This window comes from Phycodurus eques, chromosome 1 (genome assembly GCF_024500275.1).
Source record: "Phycodurus eques isolate BA_2022a chromosome 1, UOR_Pequ_1.1, whole genome shotgun sequence".
In the NCBI taxonomy this organism is placed as follows: Eukaryota; Metazoa; Chordata; class Actinopteri; order Syngnathiformes; family Syngnathidae; genus Phycodurus; species Phycodurus eques.
The window spans coordinates 23,671,241-23,692,699 of NC_084525.1; the positions used below are offsets into that span (position 1 = coordinate 23,671,241).

Genomic DNA, 21,459 nt, shown 5'->3' on the forward strand with positions numbered 1-21,459 from the left:
TTCCACGTATCTTTTATTCCTTTCATAGTGTGTCTGGGCTGAGCAGGCTCCAATCATTTAAGTTGTTTTTTTTGTCCAATCAGATTTCAGCTTCAATGGGCGTTGCCATATGAATGTAAGCTTCCCAAAGCCTTCGGACTGTAGATTTCTGGCCAATGCCAAATCCACACAGTTGCAATGTCTGTTTTTGTTTCCCTGAACCAATGAGATTTCAGTTTCAATAAACGGCGCCACTAAGCAGGCCCTCTGTGACATTCGAATTTTTCCAAAGGCCCACGTTCGAAATGCATCGCCCGCCACTGGTAACGGTAGGTATAAAATGTTTGAATGGGTTGTCTATGAGTAATTCCGCAAAACACATTGCTAGCGTGCTAGCTAACGTCAGTTGCACAGCACGCTATTCAGTTCACTGTCAAAAGTATGTTTGTGCCATTAATCCGATTAACAGAAGTTTCATTATTTTCCTTACCGATTATTCAGAAACTGGATTTAAAAAAAAAAAAAAGTAGATTGACACTCGTCAGTCTTCTCCAGGCACCGAACCTGCTGGAGGACGCTGTTCTCAAGACCATTACTTTTAAACTTTTGCCAAACCGTAGTTGTATTTTATTTTAGTTAATAAATCGAGGATGGTGAAGCAGAAATCTGACCAAGTGCCAGAGTCATGATTGGACGACATGTACGTGTGTGGGGCCTTCTGATTTTTAGGGAAACGGTTACCCCCATGTTTAAAGCATTCCTGTAAATGTATTTGTTTTAGATTTGACAACACCCCCACAGGAGGGTAAACACCTTAATAAGTGTACCTGGGCAAACAGCTGAAAACAAAATCGCCAAAGTCCACACAAACAGACATGAATGAAAGGGTACAGCACAATTGTCGGCGTATCCACCGTGGAATTTACTTTTCTCGTGATTTTCCTGATGTTACTCACATTTTAAAACTCAGATGTTGAAAATCTGTTTGTACTCTGCTTAAACCTCGTAAAGAAATATTGAATTGCAACGAAATAAAGAATCAGAAGAAATCATTTATTGTAGGTCTGTCTCTGAGATGGTTTTCTTTGGTAGTTAGGTGTTATGCATAACAAAAGACAATTAGACAAATTACTCATAACAATTACATAGTAGTCTGAGTGCAACAAATGATCCCGCTGGTACCATGAACATCAAGAAACTTTATTTCTTTGAAAAGAACACACAATGACAAATATTTCCACGTTACTTAAGTGAAAACTGAAGCTCACACAAGCAAACCGAAAACAAACAGAAGTTGTTTCTGCTTGGCAAATTCCCCTGGTTTTGCACAGTATCATCAATTGATCACAGAACCAGTCCACAGATAATAACAATAATAAAACATCAAATCAGCAGTTTTAAAGCTCATTCTGAGTCAGGTGGGAACCAGCACCACTTTGCTTTCTGATGGGGCCATGATGATTTCACCCGCCATGAAAGACTCCTGAAAGAAAATGCCAAGATCACTGTGAGCGCCACGGCAACCTCCAATAAAACAACAAAACATATTCAGTGAACCCGCGCCCCTTCACAAATTCACCGAGCCGTATAGTTTGTGCTTTCTGCAATGCGCTAATACGTCATCAGATGGCACCAAAACGCTGATTTAAAGGAATGTACATAGTAATTGGTGTCAGGGAAGTATCGTTGACGTGCTACATCTCCACTGAGGGACTAAAGGCCTCTTTATACTCCCGCGCCCGCATTGCATCACGTGACCGACGCATTGGCCCGCGGGGCCTCTCTGCGTCGCTTGACGCGCACACGGCAAAAATTGTTGCTGCGCGTAGAATGCCGCGGAGAGCATCTCTCGTGATTGGTCCGTTTTAGTCACATGCTGTGATGACATACTCAGCGTGCCCCTCGGTTCTACATACCATCTAGACCGCCGCCTTCTTGATCGATTTTGCTGCATAATTAAACATATCATCTGGTCATCTAGGTCCATTTGTTCTAGCAGGCGCTGTTCCACGGTCGCCATTGTTGTTGCTTTGTTTTCGGAAAGTAAAAACGGCTACCGGAATTGGCCATGAAATGCAGAGGAAACTCCCGTCAACTCCTGTGACTTACCCAAAGCAGGTCCCGAACACACAGGCGGAACCTCAGGCCAATGCATATTCGTCCGCCGCGGAGTAATATTCAGTAATTCGTAAATGGCCTATTTTGAGTTCAAAATGGCGAATTTCACCAAAAAGTGACTGATTTCCATGTATGATGTTAATTATAAACCTTCCGACGACTGCTACTTTAACACAAATAGAGCAGCATTACATACAACAAAATAAATTTAAACATTGTACGTGGGGGACTTCAATTATTTGTGGCTATTCACTTTTCGCATCTGGGCTGTCGCTATCCCCCTGTAGCGTGTTTTTTTTCTTAATTCTAGTACACATGTAAACTTTTGGTTGCCAATTTGAATACAGTGGGTACGGAAAGTATTCAGACCCCCTTAAACTTTTCACTCTGTTATATTGCAGCCGTTTGCTAAAATCATTTAAGTTCATTTTTCCCCTCATTAATGTACACACAGCAACCCATATTGACCAAAACAAAAGCTGAATTGTTGACATTTTTGCAGATGAGAAAAGAAAAACTGAAATATCACACAGCCAGAAGTATTCAGACCCTTTGCTCTGTATTTAGTAGAAGCACCCTTTTGAGCTAATGCACCCATGAGTCTTTTTGGGAATGATGCAACAGGTTTTTCACACCTGGATTTGGGGATCCTCTGCCATTCCTCCTTGCAAATCGAGCCACTATGCCATACAGTGATAGTTGACTTTCTAGAACCTTCTCCCATCTCCCGACTGCATCCCAGCCACAGTGATCTTTGGGTTCTTCCTGACCTCTCTCACCAAGGCTCTTCTCCCGCGATTGTTCCGTTTGGCCAGCTCTCGGAAGGGTTCTGACCGTCCCAAACGTCTTCCATTTAAGGACTATGGAGGCCACTGTGCGCTTAGGAACCTTAAGTGCAGCAGAATCTTTTTTGTAACCTTGGCCAGATCTGTGCCTTGCCACAATTCTGTCTCTAAGCTCTTCAGGCAGTTCCTATGACCTCATGATTCTCATTTGCTCTGACATGCATCTCCCGACTGCATCCCAGCCACAGTGATCTTTGGGTTCTTCTTGACTTCTCTCACCAAGGTTCTTCTCCCGCGATTGCTCAGTTTGGCCGGACGGCCAGCTCTAGAAAGGGTTCTGATCGTCCCAAACACCTTCCACTGAAGGATTATGAAGGCCACCGTGCTCTTTGGAACCTTAAGTGCAGCAGAAATCTTTTTGTAACCTTGGCCAGATCTGTGCCTTGCCTGAGCTCTTCAGGCAGTTCCTTTGACCTCATGATTCTCATTTGCTCTGACATGCACTGTGACCTGTAAGGTCTTGTGTAGACAGGTGTGTGGCTTTCCTAATCAAGTCCAATCAGTATAATCAAACACAGCTGGACTCCAATGAAGGTGTAGAACCATCTCAAGGATGATCAGAAGAAATGGACAGCACCCGAGTTAAATATATGAGTGTCACAGCAAAGGGTCTGAATACTTATGGCTGTGTGATATTTCATTTTTTCATTTTTTAATAAATCTGCAAAAATGTCAACAATTCCGTTTTTTCTGTCAATACGTGGTGCTGTGTGTACATTAATGAGGACCAAAATGAAAAATGATTTTGCCAAATGGCTGCAATATAACAAAGAGTGGAAAATTGAAGGAGGTCTGAATACTTTCCATAGCCGCTGTATCTGGGAGGTAACCTCCCAGCAAAGGCGCCTTCCAGCTGTCAATCACCTTGTCATAGATGACTCTGACAATGAGTGAGCAGCTCGGGCACGTGGCCACGTCCTCACCGTTTTCCAGCTCCTCCTGTCAACAGACACAACGACATTCAGGAATAAACAGTGTTGTAAAGAACTGTGAATTTTCAAAGGTGAACATTTTTCTTCATCGGGAATTAAAATATAGTTTGAGAAAATACTTTTGAGCATAATTCTGACCAGGGTTAGTTTTCGATTTTACATCAGTCAGTTTTTATTTTGTTTTGACTTTTCCTTTTCAAATTCAGTTAATTTTAATTACATTTTAAGGCAGGTTTGTTAGATTTTATTACTTTTATTTTTTTCTAATTTTTTTCCTTTAGTTTTTATTAGTTTCAGTTTTTTATTGTCAAGTCTGAGATAATAATAATAATAAAAAAAAAACAACTCCCACTAATGAATTAATTAATTATAAATGCAGTAAAAACTCAACAACAAATACCATTTAAAATTTATTTTAACTTACAAACAGATGAAAGCTCATCCACAAATCAATACTGTATAATTTGAAGTGCAATAAGTGCAGTGCATAATACTGCTTCTAAGGTTAGTTTACAGTGCTATTGAAAAGCATTGGCCCACTTCTCAAATTATGTTTTTGAACAGTTTCTCCACTTAAATAGTTAAGATCATCAAACAAATATAAATATCAGACAATTATAACCTAAGTGAACTTAAAATGCTGTTTTGTTATTAAGGAAAATAAAATATTCAAAGTCACCTCGCCCAGTGTGAAAAGGTAATGGCCCCTGAAACCTAATAATTTGTTAGGCCGCAACAACTGGCAAGAAAACAAAATGTGTTTTTCACATCTCTCTGGAGATATTTTGGACCACTCTTGCAGAATTGTTTGAATTCAGCAAAAATTGAGGATTTTCAAGCATGAACGGCCTTTATAAGGTCATGTCAGTCCAAGTTTGGACGAGGCCGATCCAAAACCTTCATTTTGTTTATTGCGTGGTGTAGGCTGAGGCTTGCAGCGTGAGGGAGCACGTCAGAAAGCCTCCTTTGCACAATATAATCTTATTCCTAGTGTTGCACTGAGGCGAATGGTCATTTATTTGAACAGAGTTAAGAAACACTTTTGTTCGCCCCCGTCGGGCATAAGCACGACGGGGGCGTGCTCTTCTTCGTTGGTTTTCGCCACTTTCTTCTTTGGACTGTAGGCATCGAAACTAGGAACCGAAATTTTTAATTTTAACATTTCCAGGAGAACCGGAATGTTAGTCACGGTTCCAATTGGTTCTCGATTCTCGATGCCCAACCCTACTCTTTAGTCAGTTAATGGCTATACTTCTGCGCCAAATGTTCAATATTTGTTTAAGTGCATTTTTTGTGAAAATAGCCTTTTTTATTTATCCAAGATATTGTATTTATTGATCTACATTACAATGCCAATGTTCAACATTCTTCAGAATTAAAAGTTAATTGTTCCTTAAAAAGATGTACTTGAGTTATTATGCTCTAATATATCACTGGCATAAAAAAAAACATCAACGATACTATCGTTTATCGTAATAATTTTTGGTAATAACTGTAATAACAGTATCCACTATAGCGGTACCCTGAAGGAAGAACCGTGATATCGAGTTGGATTACTGTATCTGGATTCAACGATACTTGGTCGCAGGGAGACTGACACTCATTGTTTCCATTACATGTGTATCCTGGGACTCAGTCTCAAGTGTAAAATGAATGATCTATGTTAGGCCTTGCTGTATATAGTTGTTGCTGTTTAATATAGTTCTTAGGGTAGTAGTAATCATTTCCATAATCCATCCATCCATTTTCTGTACTGCTTATCCCAACTAGGGTCGCGGGCGCTGGAGCCTATCCCAGCTATCATCGAGCAGGAGGCGGGGTACACCCTGAACTGGTCGCCAGCCAATCGCAGGGCACATATGAACAACCAACCATTCGAACTCACGTTCACACCAACGGGCAATTTAGAGTCTTCAATCAAATTTTGGGGATGTGGGAGGAAACCGGAGTGCCCAGAGAAAGCCCACGCAGGCACGGGGAGAACATGCAAACTCCACTATTAAACAATATTTAACAATCTACAAAATGTTGGACAACACAAAGCTGATTATTGAAACTAATATGAGTGGTAGGAAACCGAACTTTACAAGCATTTCGAGACGTTTTATCAGTTTAACCAAATCTGCACAATAATCCAAATTAAAAATACACTTTCCACATCAAGTCACTGTCGTGTGTTCGCTCATGGTGACTCACTTTGGTTATGGCGAATTTGTCTCCACAGGGACACGGAAAGTAATATATTTCAGTGTCTTCGTCGTATTCAAAGTCTTCGATCTCAACTTCGTCATGAAAAACAGACATTTTCAGATATAAATCAATTAGAAATGACGACTGAAATTGTAAGCGCACGTTTTACGACACATTCTGTCGCCATATTATGACGTCACATTTGTTGTCTCCGACATATGACGAAGAATCAAACACCCGGGCTTGAGCGGGTTGGCCTGTTGCTGTTTATACGGAAACATGCCCGCCATGTTGAATGTGTAAGAGCTGGCCCGTAAACTAATGCATTGGAAAAAGGACTCATTAAGCGACAATTTAAATTCATTAAGTTAATGCTTCTCATTCTCCCATGAACACACACACCCTTATATATATATATATATATATATATATATATATATATATATATATATATATATATATATCAATTACTTTTTTCCACATATATATTATTTTCCTTTCCGTTTCGTTATTTGTTGGTTGTTTCTATCTATCTATCTATCTATCTATCTATCTATCTATCTATCTATCTATCTATCTATCTATCTATCTATCTATCTATCTATCTAAACATTTCTAATCACCAGATTAAAGATTACGCCCTGAAATAAGAAAAACATCTATTTACAAATATCTTTGTCGCTAGAGGGAGACAAAGTCTAAATTGATAACACCGCTTGAGTGGCCTGTCAGTCATGTCGCCCCACAACCAACGACCCCAGCCCTCCAACAATAGAAAAAAATGTTGCAAGACATTTCATCTTTTACATACTGTTTATTTTCCATGCACAGATAGTATGTCTAAACTTCTGTCTATAACAGATTATGAACTACAGATCCTTTCAAACCACATGTATCATGTCTGACATTAATCAATGATGATTAATCCTTAACCCAATCTGTGTGACTTCTGTTCCTTATGTCCAGTATGTATAATCATTGTAATGCTGTTTTACTCTTTCACTGTTTTGAGATTCTCCCATGGCCCTACAAGAACCAACGGGTGCATTTAAAGTGGGAACCTGTGCAAATGTGGTGGAAACACAGACAGTTCTCAGGACTGTTTCAAACTCCCTCTTAAACAGTGTTCCTACTGTCCCATAAAAATACACATACTGTACATGACTTGGACTCTTTTTAGGCTGCTGTGGCACACACTATGTGACTGAACTGGACAATCACAAAAAAAAAAAAAAAAAAGATGCAGTTTGACCAGTTAGACGATGATACATTTGTATGGGTACACAATAGGGATGTTTGATAAGACTTATTTTAGACTGATAATAGTATTTACTCGAGTACTCACCGATATTGAGTACCTAGTCCGAAGTAAAATGATGATTTCCCATTGTGTCAATCCGCAGTGTAGCGGCAACTACTGGTGACGCGGACTTACTCGATGTCAGATTTTTTTGCCTTACGTATCTATGGCTGGCATCGGCAGCCTTCCTGAGTACCCCGCACCTTCAAATAAGGCCGGCATTAGTCCGATACCTGGTATTGGTACTCGCCCATCCCGGTTTTACCTTCACAACGGCCCACCAAGGTAAACCGTAACGACAATGTGGCCTGCAACAAAAATGAGTTGGACACCCCTGGACTGTAAAACATAAATAAAAAAAAGAATACAATGATTTGCAGATGCTTTTCAACCTCATTCAATTGAATACACTACAAAAACAAGATATTTAATTTTTGAATTGATAAACGTTTTGTTGTAAATATTCTCTGATGTGAAACTTGATGCCTACAACATGTAAAAACAAAATGCTGGGACGGGGCTACAAAAGACTGGGAAAGTTGAGGAATGCTGAAAAAAAAAAAAACACCTGTTTGGAACATTCCACAGGTGAACAGGTTGAAAAACAGGCGAGTGTCATGATTGGGAATGAAAGAAGCACCCGAAAGGCTCAGTGGTTCACAAGCAAGGATGGGGCAAGGTTCACTACTTTGTGAACAAATTTGTGAGCAAATAGTGCAACAGTTTAAGAAGAACATTTCTAAATCCACAACAGAAGGGAATTGACTGATTTCATCATCTATGATCCATAATATCATCCAAAGATGCTGAGATTCTGGAGAAATCAATGTATGTGACCTTCCATCCCTCAGGCGGCAATGCATTAAAACCCGGGATCATTGTGTAAAGGATATTGCCACCCTGCAAAATACCACTGATAATTAACACAGTTAATCGCTACATCTACAAAAGCAAGTAAAACTCTACCATGCAAAGCGAAAGCCATATATAAAAAACACCCAGTACCGCCGCCGGCATCTCTGGCCCCCGAGCGCCTCTGAGATAAAGACTGACGCAAAGTGGGTAAATGTGCTGTGGTCTGACGAGTCCATATTTCAAATTGTTCTTGGAAAGCATGGATGTCATGCCCTCCGGGCTGAAGAGGAAAAGGACTCTCTGAACTGTTATCAGCGCGAAGTTCAAAAGCCAGCGTCTGTGATGGTTTGGGGGGGTGTTAGTGCCCATGGCATGGGTAACTTGCACATCTGTGAAGACAACGTTGATGCTGAAAGGTACATACAGGTTTTGGAGAAACATATGCTGCCATCCAAGTCTTTTTCAGGGACGTCCCTTCTTACTTCAGCAAGACACATTCTGCACGTTACAACAGCGTGGCTTTGTAGTAAAAGAGTCCGAGTACAAGAGTGGCCTGCCAGCTGTTCATACCCGTCTCTCATTGAAAATGTCTGAAGCGCAAAATATGACAATGGAGACCCCGGACTGTTGAGCAACTGTACTTGTACATCAAGCAAGAATGGGAAAGAATTCCACTTCCAAAACTTCAACATTTAAGTGTCCTCAATTTCCAAACGCTTATTGAATGTTGTTAAAAGGAAGGTGATGAAACAGTGGAAAACATGCCCGTCCCAGCTTTTTTGGAACATGTTCCAGGCATCAAATTCAAAATTAGTGAATAGTTGCAAAAAAAAAAAAAAAAGCAGAAACAAAAACAACCCAAAAAAAGTTGATCAGTTTATGCAAAGGATTTGCCAATCAATCTCGCTTATGCCCTGAAACAACAACTGTGAAGTTGCAATGTCGTTTACCTGCAGTCAAAATTAGTGGCCAATGGTCAGCCACTGATGCAATAGTTGCAAAACCCCACACGCTGCGCGGCAGTTCAGTCGGCTTGGGCTGCGTTGGTCGGTGTGTGGCGGGCCTTATTGTTTCGGGATTCTCGCATGACCCTTGAAAGAGCAACAGGTTCCTGTGTCGATGTGCTGGCCACACAGAAAGTTCTTGGGACTGCTCTGAGCTCCCGCTTGCAGAACTATTATGACAGTCCCATAAGAAATATACTGAGTGTACAGTATCCGGATTCTCACAATATCCACAATTTGTTGTTAAATTAACGCACGCTTTTTAAATACTGTACTGTATTTTAAATTGTGTGGCTTTTGGGTCACTTCAGGAAAAAAACAACAACAACAACAACAACAAAAACATTAAGGTTTCAAGGTGAAAGAATGACATTTAGGTTACTTTCATTGCCGTCAGATATCCTCAAACGGGACCCCGTGTTGTTTTGTAAGGGTTAAAGAAGGGGACATGGGTTTGTTGGACGGCTGGGGCGTGTGTTATGTTGGGTTTTGTTTTATGGCAGAGGAGGAGGGGTGGGGGGTGATTGTCAACTTTCGACGGGGTGAGTGAGTCAGAAAGAGAAGCAGGCATGACGAGAATCAGGCCGGCCACGGACCCAAGAATCCGCGCCCTGGAGCTGCTCGGGGTGGCGCTCTCTGCGTGCGCGTGGATCTTCACGCTGGCGGCCACGCTCAGGTCGGCTTGGCTCACTCTGTCCACCGAGCTGCTGCCCACGGAGAGCTACGAGCTGGGCCTGTGGGAGACGTGCGTGGTGCAGGACGTGCAAGGCGCGCTCCTGTGTCGACGCCACGACAGCCCGCTGGCCTTGCCGCGTGACATCAAGCTGGCGCGCGTGCTCGTGTGCGCGGCGCTGTGCGCCGGGCTGCTGGTGCTCGCGCTCGCCATCCCGGGCTTGCACGCGGTCAACGCGCGGGTGGACGGTCGCGTGAAGAAAGCGATGAAAATGTGCGGCGGGGCGCTGAGCATCGCGTGCGGCGTTCTGGTGCTCGTTCCGGTGTCGTACGTCGCGCACGTCGCGGCGCTCCGCTTCTTCGACGAGTCGGTGCCGGACGTGGCACCGCGCTGGGAGTTCGGGGACGCGCTCTTCTGCGGGTGGACCGCAGGCGTGTTGCACCTGATGGCGGGGACCGCGCTGCTCGCCTCCTGTGCGTCCCTGCAAAACCTTCACGCCCCCGCCCCACTGGATCATCTGCGGCCGGGACCGAGAACGGAGTACGTCTAAAATCTGCAAACTTGAACAGTGTTTCCCAACCTTTATTGGGCCAATTAAGGCACACCCAACAAAAAGTAATTCCATTCTCAAATAATAATGATCAACTTTCCTTACTCAGTGCGTGAAATCTGTGCCTGCTTAGGTGAACACAAAACCATAAATTCATACATTGAAAACTCAGAAATTGGGGCACTTGATCAATCAACCGCTGTATTTTACATTAGATAATCTCACGGGACACTACCGAATAACAATATCACTCAAATATTGTTACCGAAATAATGAGGCTCTCATGTACAAATCTAATCGCCCATGTGAAATATTGATGAATGCCAATAGGTAGGTACACAGCAGGTTAATTGTACCTTCTGCCATCTAATGGAAGAGCATGTCATTGTCCTTTCTGCCACTATGTCTCTGGTATAGCCACATCAACAAATGTACTTTTTTTTTTTTTTTTTTTTGAAAATAAATAATACTTTTTTTGTGAAAATGACTAAAGTAAAATGTAATCATTTACCATCGTTGCTAATTCCTATTGTAGAAAGTATGAACTAGTTCTAGGTGACAGTACAATTCACAAATTTATTTTCAATGGCAAAGGCAAAACAATGTATCCAAAAAAAAATAGAAAGTAGACACACAAAAAAAAACATTCACACATACGGGCAATTTAGAGTCTTCAATTAACCTACCATGCATGTTTTTGGAATGAAGGAGGAAGCTGGAGTACCCGGAGAAAACCCACGCAGGCACGGGGAGAACATGCAAACTCCACACAGGCGAGGACAGATTTGAACCCGGGTTCTCAGAACAGGCAGATGTGCTAACCAGTCATCCACAGTGCTGCCGTTTTATGATAATGGACACCTAAAATATCTAAAAAAAAAAAAAAAAAAAAAAAATGGATTAAATGTGATTCAAAAATAATGAATATTTGAAAGTAAAACTATTTAACACAAAAAAAGGTACCATAAATACAAAAAAAAAAATCTAAAATAAATGATGATGCTCGTGGTTGGAAAGAGGGAAGAAATTGTAACAAAAGAAAAATTAAGGTTCACTGACGTGGTGGAGCCCAGTATTTGTTTATTTTATTTTTTTACAATGCCCCGAATCTCTGACTAAGCCTCAGTTTTAGTCACATGAAGTCAAAATCCATGAACATGACCGCCTTTACATCAAATCTGATTGTCAAGTGTCATTTACTTTGATGTTGTGGAGCTGATTAACATTAAATAAATGCACAAGATTTGTGAAATTCTTTTGCAAAACAATAGGAGGAAGATGCGAGGTTTGAGCAAAAAAGTAGGGGGACTCGCCTAAAAAAGTTTGGGGCAAAGTTTTATGAACTGATGAAGTGTCATTGTTTCTTCAGTCATCTTCATTGATGGAAGACGTGATGGCAGCAGCAAATTAAAAACAAACAAACTAATTGGATAATGACCCGAAACACACTGAACAAACTCTATAGAGCATGCATTGTGTGGGGAATGTCTGTAAATGCGTCGCAAAAGAGGAGTGCAAAATTCAGGTGCAATTAAACATTGTATTGTCTTATTCAGTTGAATCTGTTTGATGTAAATCTGTTCCAATACTTTTGCTCACCTAAAAATCCTGTGTATCTGATCCAAATGTAAATACCTGGAAATAAAAGCTGAACTGTAGATCTCGTCTCATATTCGTCTTTTTCATCTGTTTTCAGTCTACAGCAAAAAATAAAGGAATCGGCTTCATTGTTCCAAAACTCTTACAGGGATTGTATACTGTTTCTTTCTATGTATCCGTAGCCAAATTATGTATGAATAGACAGGTCGCAGGTTAAACGTGATCGCTCAAAGCAACCACCGCAGTGCAACACCTCAACATAAAAGCGTTGCTTTAATTGCTCTTTTCCTGTATGGGACAATGGAGTTTATAAACAAGAAGTAAAGTATCCACCTCACATTGTTCACCTCACTGGCTCTCATCAGCAGCCAAACAGCAACACTTTGTAGCCATCACCAGCCAACACTGCATAGGGTGCAGTGCTCGAGTCGCAGGTCTCGGTCTTTGAGGTCGTAAGGCTCACACTCATTCCCATGTGATTTTCACTAATACATTGCTTCTTCCCTGAATTCAAACCTCAAATCTATTTTATATAGTGAGCTGGAGTTTTTCTTACGTGACTTTGTGCGAGAGGTGGGGTATACCCGGACTGGTCGCCAGTTAATTGCAGCGCATGTATAGACAAACAACCATTCCTACTAATGGATAATTTAGACTCGTCTTTAATTAACCTAACATGCATGTTTTCGGAATGCGGGAGCCTGGAGAAAGTCCAGCAAGCACAGGGAGAATATGCAAAAAAACACACAGGAAGGCCAGAGCGGAGACTCAAACCCGGAACCTCAACTGTCTGTGAGGCAGACATACAAAGCGCCATATGACCAGTAGGCTTCAGTGTTTCATTTTCAGGTTACCTAACGAGTAAAAATTCATAACAATTCATAACAAACAAAAAAATCACTACATTGTTTAAAAAAAAATGCTTCCCACTCACTGATTTATTATGACAAACTACAAAAGGGAAAACAAAACAAAAAGGGAAATAGATAGGATTTAAAATCCTGAATAAGAATGTTTAACGCGCTTAAGTTCAGTGTAAAAACAAAACAATCATTGAGTTTTCTGTGTGAGGAGATGAAAAGGAAACCTTGAAGTTCCTTGAAGTCTGTTCTGTATCAAAAACTACTTTAAAATGGTACCTTGACTTATGAGTTTAATTTGCTCAGTGACCACTCGTACCACAATTTACTCATAAATAAAATCAATACTATCTATTAAAATAAACTGAAATGCAATTAGTGCTAGACCCCCACAAACCACCACCATTTTTTGTTCCATGTTGTTATTAAGCCCGTGACCCGTGTGAGGACAAGCAGTACAGAAGATGATAGAAAACAATAAAATAAAGAAATAAGCGGTGGTTTTATCAACTGTAATTACTGTACGTTCGGACAAACTGAAAATCACAACAGCTGCAGTGTTGTGTTTCTTTCAGGGGCGTGGCCTAATTGAGTGACAGTGTTCTACCTGAGCAAGTTCAATGAACGAATGTTCATGAACTAATTCATATTTTGTGCGAACATAACTGAACTTTGACACACTATATACGAGCCGATTCAGTGGCGTTGCCATTCATGTTAACTATGAGCAGGGTGCATTCAGGGACACTGAGTAAATGGGAGAGATTATGTTCTTTTTAGAAAAAATATGATTTGTATGAGAATACTTCAGTTAAAACACTGTACGATCACACTGTCATAGTATGGAATTTATTTTGTTTTGTAATATAAGACCAGATAAAATAAAATATTTGGTTAATATAGTCAGCCAGAACTGCTAGCAAGGCAGTTATCAATGTCCTTTCACCATTGTTCCTGTCATACTGAGCTGCATGTTTGTGTTTGCACATTAAGGGCAAAAGTCCTGTTTTTGTTTTAATTCCTCATGAAAAAAAAAAAAAAAAAAGAAGCCCATTCAAGCAACATGTTTTTACTGATGTTGTTGAAATTGTACAGTGAAAGCTGCAGCCGGCTACTAGTGCGGACTGAATGGGTGGCAACAATGGGGAAATTAAACACAGCAACAACATATAGTTTTGAAGAAGAAAAGAAAGAAAGAATGATGAACTCATTCAGTTTTGGAACTTTGAACAGTTCAATTTTGAATTATGAACTATGAATTAAACTCGTTAGTTTTCAGAACGGTGTAGTGAGCTTTGAACTAGCTCGCGTAGAAAATGAACTTTCCCAACCCTGTTGAGTGACATGAAGAACATGGCCGGTTAGTCTCTGTGTCAGCGTCTGGATGCGAGTTTTCGTGGTCTGTAACTGCGTTTTAATTTTGTATTTGTGTGTTTCACTAACTTTCAATAAAGAGCTGAAAATGCATCGGCAACTATTATTCTCCTTGTTTTTTTTACGCTTTACTATCGGAAGCTCAGTTTTAACTCAAATTTTGACCAAGAGACGGCTTGTAACTAAAAAAAATTCATAACTTATAATAATAAGCTAAGGTGCCATTGTACAAGCTATGCAAATCCAATGGCTAACTCAACACTACTAAAGTGTGGTATTTCCCGGCTCAGGGCCGATCAGTCTCTTATAGAAGCGGCGCCAGGATTGCACAGTCTTTCCAGACCAGATCCAGAAGCCTGACGTTATCCCAACGATCATGGTCATCAGGTACTTGATCATGAACATGGTGAAGTCCGGCGTCAGTGGAGCAAAGTTTTCCGACGGGCACGGCAAAGCAAAGCGTTTGCAGGTCTGCATGCGCCATGTGTACTCCCACCGCGGACGCAGGGCCTGCTCATAGAAGTGGCAGGCCACCACAGTGGTGGCAGGTAGCGTGTACAGCATGCTGAACACTCCGATCCGCACCATCAGCTTCTCAAGCTTTTCCGTCTCAGTACCGCCAAGCTTCATGATGGTGCGGATGCGAAAGAGAGACACAAAACCAGCCAGCAGAAAAAAAGTGCCGATGAGGAGGTAGACAAAGAGCGGAGCCAGCACAAAACCCCGCAGGGCATCCACGTCGTACACACCCACGTAGCACACACCGGTCAGAAGGTCGCCCTCCACCTGTCCCATCGCCAAGATGGTGACGGTTTTCAACGCCGGCACTGTCCAGGCCACCAGGTGGAAGTACCGAGAATTGGCCTCGATGGCCTCGTGACCCCACTTCCTCCCAGCTGACAGGAACCAGGTGAGGGACAGGATAACCCACCAGATGGAGCTTGCCATGCTAAAGAAGTAGGACACTATGAAGAGTATTGTGCAGCCCTCTTTCTTGGTGCCCTGAATCACCATCTTATAACCCTCCGCCTTGAACTTGTCCATACAGACGACTTTGTCCTCAAGCAGGAAACCGGTGACATATACTAGTGCCACCATGAAGTAGCAACCTGAGAGAAATACAACAGGTCTCTCGGGGTACCGAAAGCGCTGCGTATCTACCGCATATGTGAGGACAGTGAAGAGTGTGCTTATGCAGCAAAGGACAGCCCAGACAGCGACCCAGAGCCGCCCAAACTTGAGCTCCTCCTCTGTAAAATACACCAGTCCATTGGGTTTGGAGACCTCGCAGGGGGCACCGCAGTCCTTGGCACCAAGGAAGCGGTAGCTGAGGTAGGCTGGCACCTCTAGCTGTGGTGGGCAGGAAAAGGCTGGGTTGCTTGAGGTGTGGGATGGAAAGTTCAACAGCTTTCCGAGGTCAGGTGTCGGTGTCGGACCATTACTGTTAGATGTGTTCTGACCCACGCAGATCTCTCCGGCACTGTGGATAGGGAAGTTTTCACAGCGCAGCCTTTCAGGCCACTGAAAACCAAATTTATTCATCAGTGCTTCACAGCCCTGTCGGGCCCGTTCGCATAAAGTCCTGCAAGGAGGGATCGCCTGCTCCAAAACTGTGCACACGGGTGCGTACATGGAGCACAAAAAGAACTTAAGGTCTGGCGAGCACTGGACTTTGACGAGCGGGTAGAACTGGTGAACTTCCAGCCCTGCGTCTTCTTGGTTGGCATGGCCCAGCAGGTTGGGCATGATGGTCTGATTGTAGGCGATATCGATGCACAGCGGGATTGAGATGGCATGGCAAAATCCATGTTCCGGGATGGAAAAACCCTTCTGTTCTTGAGATGAGCCTGGCGGGATGACCAATGGTAAAGTGTAGCTCAACCACCAAGGCCAGATCCCCCACGTTGCCATGATGGTCCAGTCCACCCAAAGGAGGGAAAAGTAGTTCTCCTTACCGACACGTCACTGCCCAGCTCGTTACTGCTGCAGTTCCCTAATAAGTGTCTCCGCCTTGCTGCACTCGTGCATGCCTTACATCTCCCACATCTTTCAGATGCAAAGTTGTCTTTGTTGCTCAATGTGAAGCTCTGCGGTTCTGTATTCTGTTTTGTTTTGTTTTAATCCTCCGTGAGTCTCAAGCTTGGAGGTCGGTTTCCAGGCGCCCCCCTCCCCACCATGGGGGCATGGAGGGAGGGTGCCTTGAGACTCAGTCTGCTCTGCACCAATTGGATGCTATGTTTATCCCTTTCTTGTCACTGATTGGCTGAGGAGGTGGGGCTATAGGCAGTGATAGGTAAAACAGAAGTGCTGCCGCCTTTAGAATGACCTGATGGAAGACTTTTAATTCTTGTGTATAGTTTGTTTTTTTGTCTGAAATGACTGAAAATTGTGTTCATCTTCTCATCAGAGAGCACTAGTAGCACAAATGCATCTTAGCACTGTTAGGCAGGCAGAGAAGAATCCATTTATTTAGCGACCCAAACCCCGAAAGACGACTATTTTTCAAAAATCGACAAGCAACGAATTTTGCAACTTTTAACTCAACACAGCTTATTTTGCATTGATTGAGCAAACGGAAAATGCAGATTTGGTGTCAATACCTGAATACTTACGTAGTTTTGTGTCGTCATCATGACACCATTTAAAACAGAGGTTTTATAGATGTTTTGCCACTTTTTCATTGTGAAGTGTGCACATGTCAGAGGAATTTGTTTTCCAATGAAATTGTCTGTCAGTGTTAATCCAACTCTTAAAAAGTTGAGCATGGTCAGATTAAGGTGTTTATATGCATTTTAAAGTTTGGTTTCAATGGATTTATTAATTTTTTTCTTTTATCCATATTAATATTAGTGCATGTACGAGATGTTAACTGTGAAGTAACAACTGTCTATTCAACAGCACAACTTGTACCAGTTACCTAGTAGCGACCATAACTTTAACGAGGTGAAAGGGGTAGCATCGCCAACTAGCGTTAGTTTGGCCAATGATCATATTTAACCCACAACACAAAAACTGGGACTTTACAGAGAAGTTTAAACAATTGGAGAGAACAAACTGTCAGGAAACGTAAACGCAAAGCTGACGTCTAAAAAACATCCTCCACACAGAAGCAACCAAGGGTTGTTGCAGAGTTGAAGCTATGTTATAAACAACCTATTAGAATCCAATTCAAACACATTAACATGACAAGCTGCAAGAAAGAGGCCCAGATGGACTCTGGGACAGCAAGGAAAATTGGGCTCTGGCTACAGGTCAGCAGGAAGACTGCGAAATGAGATAAATGAGATAAAAAGCAAGACAAGAGCGGCTGAATGAGGACAAAGACGCTTAGAGGCGTGAAAAGAAGACTGAGAAAGTTCCAGGGGCCTCCTTCAGACATTAAGCCTTTAACAGTGCAGGAAGATGTCGTGTCAAGAGCAGGATAACAAACCCCAGAAGAAAAGTCCACTTAACAGGTTCACTCTAAACAGAACCCTCGGACAGGAGATGTTCCTGTCTCTAAAATGAACAACATGAAAGAATGAAATTGAAGTTTTTCCACACGTTAAGAAGAAGAAGAAGAGACAAAGAAGAAGATACTTTTTTTTTTTGACTTTTTCAAGAAACTTTATTTAGCACACCTTTTGACAAAAAAAAGATCCCAATATGTATTTACTTTAAAAACATGAAAAGGATATCACCAGAAACATAATTAAAACAAAACAAATGAACATTTACACAAAATAAATAAAAGAAAAATTAAAAATTCAACACCAGTGATCCATATTCATCCACTGAACACAAAACATTCCCAATAGCCCACCGATCCACAAAATCCTCCAGATTATTGGTAACCGTATAAAAGGTGTGCTCCACCCTTAAACGGGCTGCCACCAACCCTCTCAAACAGTAAAGAGAATCAGTCCAACTAGCTCCAGCAATCTTGTTTTTCCTACTTTTCCATATAGCCAATTTAGCACTTGCAAACATAAAATGAATTAACACCACAGTTTTCTCTCTTTTTCTGGAATAAGTTGGTCCAAAAATAAAAAGATGGAAAGAGAAAATCTCTCCCAACCCCTCCACCCACTCCTTTAACATTTGAAAGAAAACAGCCAACCGGGGACATAGAAGCACTAAGTGGTCCAATGTCTCTGGGTGTAAACAAAAAGGACAACCTCCCCCAGTGCTAGGGTCAAAGTGAGCTCTGTATCTGTTCGCAGCTATTATTCCATGTAGAATCCTCCATTGGATGTCACCCATCAGTTTTTCAACAGGAGGTTTATACAGGACCCACCAGCTTCCTTTTGGGGAAAATTCCGAACCAAACACCTCTGTCCACCTCGACTCCCTGACTCCAGTGAGCGATCCATTGTTCAGCACCTTTACACAGCTCTCATACAGCCGCTTTCCACTGCAAGAGCTGAAGTTCCCAAGTTTTGGAGTTTTTAGGGACAGTACGATTCCACATTGCTCCCTCCATTCCCCACCAGCAGGAATCACGCCAAGAGGAGGAAAAACGTACACAGCCCCCTCACTCCACTGGTGAGCTAAATCACTGTTCCGTATAAAGTTCCTGGTGTTTTTCTGACAGCGACTGCCACACCTCCTTCACCAGACCCTGTAGAACCCGGTTGGAGTGGACACCAGTCTTCTCCGCCAGTGTCTCTGGGGATGTCCTCATTAGGTGTCCCATCTTCACAATCTCTGCCTCCCTGAAAGCGCTTCTCATTGTGTCAGACAAAAAGACACTCAAAGGTAGAAAACTGTTATTGAATAGTGGCTCTTCAAACAACCACAATCCAGGCTCTGCAGAGGCTCGAGTAAAGTCCAAAGTCTGCCAAGCATCAAGGACAGAGCTGTAAAAAGGTGACAGTCCATCCAAACCGGAGCTAGAGGACAGCAGAAACAGATGTTTGTCATAACCTAGCCGTCCGGCCCTCCGGAGCAACAGACGAGCGACGGCTGACCAGCAGATTGAGTCTTTGTACAACAGCCTCTGTGCCGTCTGTAAACGAAAACCAGCCATCCTGGAGGCAATGTCGATAAGGCCTTGCGCCCCTTCCGTCACAGGGAGATACAGGACTGACGCTCTCATCCAGTGATGACCAGACCAAAAAAAGTCCACCAGCATCTTCTGTAGCTGTTTAATCAGTCCTGGTGGGGGTGCTAACACCTGAAGTCTGTGCCACAAAAGAGAGGCGACGAGATTGTTTACAATCAAGAGTTCTTCCCCTGTAGGACAGCTGAGGTAGCAAACATTTCCATCTAGACAACTTAGCTTGCACTTTTCCCAGCACTCCCTCCCAATTTTTAGCAACCATCTTGTCGTCACCCAAATAAATCCCCAGAATTCTCAACCCACTATTTCCCCATGTAAGGCCACCAGGGAGACCATACGCAGTCGCCTGTGTTGGATTACCAACCCAGCATGCCTCACTCTTTTCCCAATTTACCTTAGCTGAGGAAGCCTTTTCATACAGCGTTAGACTTTCTCTCAGTGCCTCTATGTCCCCATGTCCCTGGACCATTACAGTAATGTCATCAGCATAGGCTGACACGACTATGGGAAGGCTATATGTCATCTCTGGCAGACATAGACCTCTCAAGGTTTTCCTCAGTCTCAATAGGAGAGGCTCGATAGCAAAACTATACAATAGTCCCGAAATAGGACAGCCTTGTCTAATCTTTCTCCCGACCACGACTGGTCTGCTCAGTCCTCCCCCAACCTTAACTACACAACATGCACTCTCATACAGGAGTCTCACCCATGATACAAAATGCTCCCCAACTCCAAATGTGTGCAATGTGGAAAATAAGAAAGAAAGATCCACCCGATCAAATGCTTTTTCCTGATCAATAGAAATAATGCCTACATCAACACCGTATGCCTTGCACACAAAAAAAATATCTCTCATTAAAAATAAATTGTCCAACAAAGATCTGCCAGGGATGCAGTACGACTGGTCTTCACCAATTACAATGTCCATATAAACTTTTAGTCTATTTGCCAAAACTTTGGATAAAATTTTATAGTCTGTACATAGTAAGGCAACAGGTCTCCAATTCTTGAGCAAAGTTAAATCCCCCTTTTTTGGCAGAAGAGAGATCACCGCACGCCGACAGGAAGCTGGAAGAGTCCCTCTCCCAAAGGAGTCCTTGAAAACCTCCAACAAGTCAATCCCAATTATATTCCAAAAGTGTTTATAGAAATCTGCTGGTATTCCATCCAAACCTGGGGCCTTACCAGAGGTCAACTGGGTCACCACAGTCGTCAATTCCTTCAGAGTAATGTCGGGACCCAGGACATCTTCTCCATCAGATCCCAGCTGAGGGACACCCTGAAGTAGTGTCTCGGGAGCCTTTCCATCGCACCTTTCTGCCTCAAACAGGTTGGAGTAGAAAGACACCGCGAGCCTTCTCATTTCTGCAGAATCTGAAGTCAGCGTCCCATCAGGCCGCTGTAGGCACACCATTTGTTTCCTCTGTCCAAAAGATCTCTCCAGGTTAAAAAAGAAGGAGGTGGGTGCATCGATGTCCCTCAGTGTGGTAAAACGTGACCGGACCAGAACTCCTTTAGCCTTCTCTTGAAGAAAACAAGTCAACTGCTGTCTTTTTTTATTTAACTGCTCGGTATTTTCAGCAGCCACACTCTCCAAAACCTCAATGTCCTCTTCTAGTTTCTCTATAGCCTTCCTAGTATTAATACTAGAGAAGGATGCGTAGTGTTGGCAAAACACTTTCACTTGACTTTTTCCTACCTCCCGCCACTGAATTAAGGAGGGAAAAAACTCTTTCTTGGCTCTCCAATTACTCCAAAAAAATTTTAAAATTTTTACAAAAAACAAAATCATGTAAAAATTTGACATTAAAATGCCAGAATGATTTCGGCTTGTCCATGTGGGACAAAATTTGTTCCAATAATACCAAATGATGATCTGTAAACCCAACTGGGGAAATTTGACAATTAATTGCCCTGGTGTTAAAAGCCACAGACATATAAAATCTGTCTAATCTGGCTGCAGTAACCACGCCATCAAAAACTTTCATTCGGGTATATTGTCTGTCGGTCGGATGCTTTGTCCTCCACACATCATCTAAATCCAACTCCTTAGTCATCTTTGACAAGAAACAGGATGACTGGGTATGGAGCTCCTGTCCTAATCTATCTAAAGCGGGATCGGTGCAACAGTTCCAGTCC

At 42.4% G+C, this 21,459-nt stretch overlaps 3 protein-coding genes across 3 annotated transcripts; 1 reads left to right on the forward strand and 2 right to left on the reverse strand.

Annotated features, from left to right (window-relative positions):
* Positions 1-1,158: 1,158 nt before the first annotated feature.
* dph3 (diphthamide biosynthesis 3) lies at positions 1,159-6,246 on the reverse strand. Its single transcript, XM_061683855.1, has 3 exons — positions 6,071-6,246; positions 3,807-3,881; positions 1,159-1,462 (listed from the first exon to the last, which is right to left on the reverse strand). The coding sequence occupies exons 1-3, from the start codon at positions 6,176-6,178 to the stop codon at positions 1,394-1,396; spliced, it is 252 nt and encodes an 83-aa protein (XP_061539839.1). The 5' UTR covers positions 6,179-6,246; the 3' UTR covers positions 1,159-1,393.
* A 3,546-nt stretch (positions 6,247-9,792) lies between these two features.
* On the forward strand, positions 9,793-10,446 carry LOC133413990 (putative claudin-24). Its single transcript, XM_061698975.1, has one exon. The coding sequence runs from the start codon at positions 9,793-9,795 to the stop codon at positions 10,444-10,446; it is 654 nt and encodes a 217-aa protein (XP_061554959.1).
* A 4,097-nt stretch (positions 10,447-14,543) lies between these two features.
* Positions 14,544-16,190, reverse strand: LOC133410988 (frizzled-7-A-like). The gene has a single exon (XM_061692792.1). It carries the CDS (start codon positions 16,188-16,190, stop codon positions 14,544-14,546), a length of 1,647 nt encoding a protein of 548 aa, XP_061548776.1.
* Positions 16,191-21,459: the final 5,269 nt, after the last annotated feature.

Coding starts and splice junctions, on each gene's coding strand:
- dph3 (XM_061683855.1), bottom strand. CDS start 6,178: ATGTCTGTTTTTCATGACGAAGTTGAGATCGAAGACTTTGAATACGAC. Junction 3,882..6,070: donor ACAAATTCGCCATAACCAAA/GTGAGTCACCAT, acceptor GTCTGTTGACAG/GAGGAGCTGGAAAACGGTGA. Junction 1,463..3,806: donor TCAGAGTCATCTATGACAAG/GTGATTGACAGC, acceptor ATTTTCTTTCAG/GAGTCTTTCATGGCGGGTGA.
- LOC133413990 (XM_061698975.1), top strand. CDS start 9,793: ATGACGAGAATCAGGCCGGCCACGGACCCAAGAATCCGCGCCCTGGAG.
- LOC133410988 (XM_061692792.1), bottom strand. CDS start 16,190: ATGGCAACGTGGGGGATCTGGCCTTGGTGGTTGAGCTACACTTTACCA.